This window comes from Anastrepha ludens, chromosome 2, assembly GCF_028408465.1.
Source record: "Anastrepha ludens isolate Willacy chromosome 2, idAnaLude1.1, whole genome shotgun sequence".
In the NCBI taxonomy this organism is placed as follows: Eukaryota; Metazoa; Arthropoda; class Insecta; order Diptera; family Tephritidae; genus Anastrepha; species Anastrepha ludens.
In genome coordinates, this window is record NC_071498.1 from 138,048,355 (window position 1) to 138,054,612 (window position 6,258).

The 6,258-nt window shown below is 38.4% G+C and overlaps 1 protein-coding gene across 1 annotated transcript; it reads left to right on the forward strand.

Annotated features, from left to right (window-relative positions):
- Positions 1 to 617: 617 nt before the first annotated feature.
- LOC128855074 (uncharacterized) lies at positions 618 to 4,564 on the forward strand. Its single transcript, XM_054089681.1, has 2 exons — positions 618 to 1,937; positions 4,535 to 4,564. The coding sequence occupies exons 1-2, from the start codon at positions 618 to 620 to the stop codon at positions 4,562 to 4,564; spliced, it is 1,350 nt and encodes a 449-aa protein (XP_053945656.1).
- Positions 4,565 to 6,258: the final 1,694 nt, after the last annotated feature.

The following is a 6,258-nucleotide window of genomic DNA, read 5'->3' on the forward strand; positions in this document are numbered from 1 at the left end:
TGTTATTTCGGCCGTAACCATTGATTAGTTATCCTAGTTCTGGCGTCGTCTAGTATTTTGTGAGCTTTTCTCCGACATAGCATTTTTTTTATTCTACGGTCCAGTGCATTTAATGTGTGTAAATATTTGTCAGGTGAGTTTTATTTTACGTAGAAAATAATGCTGAACACGAATAATGTGTTAGTTTTTCGATATTTTTGTTTTTAAAAAAAATATCGACACTAACATAAAACATGTGCTTGGGAGCACTATAGGTCAGCCGTCTGGGGGCATTATAGGTCACTACTTTTAATTGAATAAAATAAATTTTAATTGTTTTTGCAGCAAAATGGTGCGTAATTATGTGCGAAAAACGCCGAAACGAAGTGAAGAGGACGTAAAAAACGCAATCGCGGCAGTCCGAGATGGCGCTAGTGTTCGATCAGCCTCTAAACAATTTAAAATTCCGTTCGAAACATTACGTGCTCGCGTGAAGGGAAAGTGCTCGTCATCAATAAAAGCGTGTCAGAAACTACGCGTTAGTAAAAAATCAAACGATTTAAATTCCTGGTGCTATTTTATATTTATTTACTAGTCGTTTCCTTAACCTATAGGTATTTAATGACAAACAAGAAAAAATGTTGCGCGATTACTTGGTTAAAGCAGCAAATATGTTCTACGGACTTTCATACCAACAAATACGCTCACTTGCTTTTCAATTCGCATGCAAATTGAAAGAAATTGGAGCCATCAAAAAAGTACCTGACACCTGGTTCGCGAATAATTCTGACTTAGAACCAACAGCTAGCAGAGATTGGCTACATGGATTTATGAAACGCCACTCTGATTTAAGTTTGCGCCGCCCAGTGCAAACTTCAATTGGTCGTGCTGCAGCCTTCAATAAACCAGTCGTAAACGCTTTTTTTGACATTTACGAAAGGGTGCGCGAATCACACCAGTATAGTGCTGCCGATGTATGGAATATGGATGAGACGGGTCTGTCCACTGTCCACAAAACCAAATTTGTTGTGGCGTCTAAAGGTACCAGATGTGTCGGCGCAATAAGTTCTGGTGAACGCGGTACGAATGTGACGATGACACTCGCGGTGTCAGCTGCAGGTAATCGAATCCCGCCTTTCTTCATTTATCCACGGGCAAAATTCCAGGACAAGTTTTTACTGCACGGCACTGCGAATGCAAGAGGAGTAGCAAACGGCTCGGGATGGCAGACCAACCACACGTTTTTGGAATGGCTGAAGCACTTCAAAAATTATGCGATCCGATCCAGTACTGAAAAAACTTTGCTCATCATGGATAACCACGAATCTCACATGACAATTGCTGGATTAGACTTTTGTAAGAATAATAATATTGAAGTATTAACTCTACCTCCGCACACCAGCCATCGTTTGCAGCCTCTCGATAGAGGAGTATTTGGGCCGCTCAAAACTTATTTTGACCATTCCTGCAAGGCGTGGATGTTAAATCATTCCGGCATTCCTTTAACCATCGACCGAATAGCTGAACTGGTAGCTGAACCCTTGTTGAAAGGTGCTTCCAGCATGAATATCATCGCTGGATTCAGATCAACTGGCATTTGGCCATTTAATCGCGACATTTTTTCGGAAGATGATTTCACGCCAGCATTCGTAACTGATCGTCCGTACGAGGACGAACCAGATCAAGAGGCGGGTCCATCGATTGCTCATCAAGAGACTGGTCCATCGAATGCCCATGACGAGCCTGTTTTATCGAATGCCGATCAAGAGCCAGATCGATCGAATCTCGACCTATTAATTCCAATTGAGGACATTCGGCCGTTTCCTAAAGCTCCACTGCGTAAACCATCAAATCGAGGCCGGAAGCGACGTAAAGCTGCTCTTCTCACAGATGCAGTGATGCTAGAGTCATTACGCGCTGAGCAAGCAGCTGCAGCTCAGAAGAAATCGGACGCGGAAGCAAAAAAACAATTTGCCGCCGAAAGAAAAAAAGAAAGAGAGGCTGCAAAGAGGCAGAAGCTCATACAAAAACGACAAAAATTGACCAAAGAAGAGAAGAAAAATGAATTAAAGAAAAATTCCTAACTTTTATAACATGTGCAGTGTTCATACTCTATAAATAAAACTTAAAACGTTAATTTCCAAGTCATGTACATCGTACCAAGCCTATCGTGCCCCCCGATTTTGAAAATATCGAAAAAAAGTACCTTTGTCTTATTGAATGCAGCTTCCAAAATATTTAACCAAACATAAGTCAGTATAACCAAAATGTTAGCAGATAAATAACCTTTCAAAATCTTGCTTATTTTTCAAAATCAATGCAAAAACACCGTAGCAAGAGCTCTCCAAAAAAAAATGACCTATCTTACCCCATTCTACTCTACTTTTTCCAATAAATCTGGAAGCATAGCGTCAAATCTGGCTTGAATATTGCAATAAATTAATTACTAAGCGTGCTGAACGGCAAGTTGCGTCATCCTGTTGAAACCAAATGTCGTCGATGTTTAGCTGATTGATTTTTGTATACGAGAATTCAGTTACCATGGCTCGATAGCGCTCGCCATTCACCGTAACGGCAGCTACTTCCTAAATTAGAAATAAATTAGGGCGGATAATACCACCAGTGCTCTATGAACTTCGCGAACAGATTTATTTATTTATTTTAATTTATTTATTTATTGATTTTTTTTTTTTCAAAGTAAATTTGGAAACTTTGTTGTGGCGTAATACGATTCATGATGACTTGCCAATCCTTCTTTTTCTTCTTTCACCACATTACAATGTGGGGTCCGTCACATTTTCCTACACAATACACCTTCAAAGCGGACGATCTTCAACTTTTGCTTCGTAGTTATGTATTCCCAAATCCTTGAGATCCTTTTCCACTGCATATATCCGTTGGTTACTCGGCCTGCCTTTGGCCTTACTTGCCAAACATTACTGAAAACAAATGTCACCACACTTTGCGACTTTCAGTCGCCGAACCATGGTTTTCATACAGCTAAAAAGAAACAGCCGTTGCAAATTAGAAAAATGAGATTTTCTACAAATTCTCTGCAAAACAACGCACCTAATTTGAATTGACAAAGTGCTACAGTGGCAGCAGGCACACGGACGAGTTCAGAGGCAGGTCAATACTGCACATTTTCAATGACTACCGGATTTAAATCTATCTCACAATCAGTTTTCTTTTAGTGAGTGTTTTCGCATTGAATTTTTATTGCGTTTCCATTTTTCATTCATTTGTACAGCCAGCAGTGCTTAATGCTACTTGTTTACATTACCTTGCTTTCGTAGCGAACATTGCGCAAAAATGAAGAACACGAAAAATCTAATCAAATCTAATCCCCGCAAAGTAAATCGGATACTATTACCAACTGATATTACCGTTAAAACCGCCAGTGCTGTCGTTGAAGTGTCCTTGTGTGCTTGTCGCTGGCTGCCGGCTACTGTTCGTGCATTGATGATTACTGTTGTTGTTTCAGTTTCTGCTGTGTTTTTTTTTCTGCTTTTTTTTAACTTTGTCCGCCACTTTGACACTATCACCTCGCTTTTCTACAGCAACGAAAATTTATTTAAAATAACCACCAACAATTCCATTTGCTTGCCAATACATGTACACTTGTTTGTATGTATATATGTGTGTGTGTGTGTAGGTGTTGCTTCGCTGGACGACTGACTGTTGGCTTCTCTCAGTGGCAAGTCAGTTTGAATATATTATGTGTCGACACATACACTCACACATACACATATAATTATGCAGCCAGGAGTAAAATGTAATTTTGTCAAGCAAGCTCAAGTAAAAGGAAATGTAATAAAATTAAATGAATTTGATTTACGTTCGTTTTTTTTTTCCTTTCTGTATTTTGTGTTTCTTTTTTAACTGTCTCCCTTGATATTTTATTTCGTTTTATGTATGTACGAGTTTTTTGTCGTTACTTTGAGTTTTTGTGAGAAAATTCCCTCAAAATACATCTGCATTCCAATTAGGTGTACATAAGCGCTCACATGGCTTGTTAGTGGTCTCTAGGGCATCCTTGAATTGATGAGCGAGCGCGCGAATGAGCTCAGCCGCACAGTTAGCACTCAAACTCACTTAACTGCACACACACAGACACATACATACATCCACGTACTCTTGTACATTCATTGACATGCATTCAAGTAGCAACGAAATTTGAACGTCGCCCAAAAACACCTGACACTCACTTGATTTCACTTGCAAATTAATGAGAATTTGTCGAATTCGACGAGTAAAATTGCAAGTAGAGAAAAACATAAAGCCATCAACGAAGCAGTGTAGGGCGTGGCCGGACACTGAATGCTGCTAAAAAGGACATTTGTGTGAAATTTAAAAGCCAATTTGAAGGCAGGACTTCATTAGCGACGAATTGTCCAAGCACCTGTAATGGCTGTTGGACTTTTGTGGACTCGTGGGCTGGCGCTTGTTGGTAGCAAATTGGCGCGTGATTAATTGCTGGCAACCAGGTGTGTGCCCAGGGTTGAGCGGCATTGCTGAACTTAAAATAATAATACGTATTAATCGTAACTTGCAGCTTAGGTCGGCGCAAGTGCTCGCCAAGTAGTGAGATATAATCATTAAAGTGCTGATCGATCATTGACTTTGGCAGAGAGCTTCAAATTGTAGCAAAATAAAATTAAATTAAAAATTAATCAGATGCGAAACAAAGGAAAATTAAATGGAAATTGCTGGCATTTTAAAAGGTTGATGAAATTTGAGCTATGAAACTAGAAAGAAATTTGGAAATGTGCGGAAAAGAAAGTATGCGAAATTAAAGAGCGAAATTAGGCGGGCTGCTTTTTTCACCTTTGCACAATGGGCCAGAAACTCGAAATTTCGCACAAAAAGCCAAGTTTTATTTAAACATTTTCTTAATGAGGTGCATATTTGCACTGAAATTACTGAAATGGTTTTGTATAATATTCATTGTGAATGATTCCGGGGCTCCTTTAACGGGTTATATACAATTAGAAGACCGAAAAAGGCCAATATTCCTAAATTTTTTCTGAGAAAACTTTTAACCCTAGATTCATAAGATAGTTTTACCCTACGTTAATGCTAATATACGTAAATTTTACGTACAACACAAAAATTTAAAATAAATGTTCAACAAAAACTTGTATATCTCCTGTTTTTATTTTATTTATTGAAAATACAAAGTTTTATGTTTCTTAAATTGAATTATAAAAAAATTTATGCGAAATTCTGCTTACATTCCTGGCATATTTTTATTTGGTGCTCAACGCATAAGGCCGCTTCATCGCATATCGAGAAATAGGTAGTTGTCATCCGTTTTTTGGAATAGTGACAAAATTTGCAGTATGTCCGTTTGCCTTTTGATGAAGAAGCTTTGCTCACTGTTCCAGTTTCCTTTATATTGAGTATATTACGGATACTGTTCTTCAGTTCTCTAGGAAGGTTTGGTATATTATCAAGTCTCTCTTCTTGCCACGGTCCTGTTAATTGTTCGTGTAGTTTTAACATATACTTTGTTCTATTTAATGGTTTCAAACCCTTTTCCATTACGTTATGAGTGTAGATAACGTAAGAGTTCACTGAGGCTATATTTAACATGTTGTAAAATATGCGAAGTGACCAACGCCTGGTTTTCCTGTTGCATGAAATATTTTGGGCCATTTGATCAAAGGTATCTACGGCACCTTTAGTGGAATTGTAGGAGTGTATAATTTCTTGCTTTGATGTAACTTCGTTCAAAGCGCCAGTAATGTGCATTGTGGATAGTAACATCACGTTCTTGTTTTGCTTAGGCTTGTAAGACACCATGGTCATTTCCTTATCAAACGCAAACATTGATGATCCATTTGGGCGAGATTTTGTTTCCAATAACTCTGCCGGTATTTCTGCTTTATTTTTGCGTAAGGTTCCCACGATAGTCAATTTGTATGTATTAGCCAGTAATTTTTGTGCTAAGGGAATACTGGTAAACCAGTTATCCATTGTAACGTTTCGATGACTTCCATGCAATGGTTTGGTCAAATTTTCAACGAAGTAATTGGCTAATGGAGCACCACTGGTTTCAGTGGATTTACCAAGATAAGGACTTGCATTTATTACATATTTTGTCGCATCACATAGCATTACAATCTTTATACCATATTTGTTTGGCATATACATGAGGAATGGGCACCTTCCCCGGAAACCTACAAGTTGTTCATCAATTGTAACATATGATCCTGGCTTGTAAGACTTTGTGCAGTTGTAAATGAAGATGTCCCATATCATGGATATTGGAGCAAA

Coding starts and splice junctions, on each gene's coding strand:
- LOC128855074 (XM_054089681.1), top strand. CDS start 618: ATGTTGCGCGATTACTTGGTTAAAGCAGCAAATATGTTCTACGGACTT. Junction 1,938..4,534: donor AGAAGAAATCGGACGCGGAA/GCAAAAAAACAA, acceptor CGTAACTTGCAG/CTTAGGTCGGCGCAAGTGCT.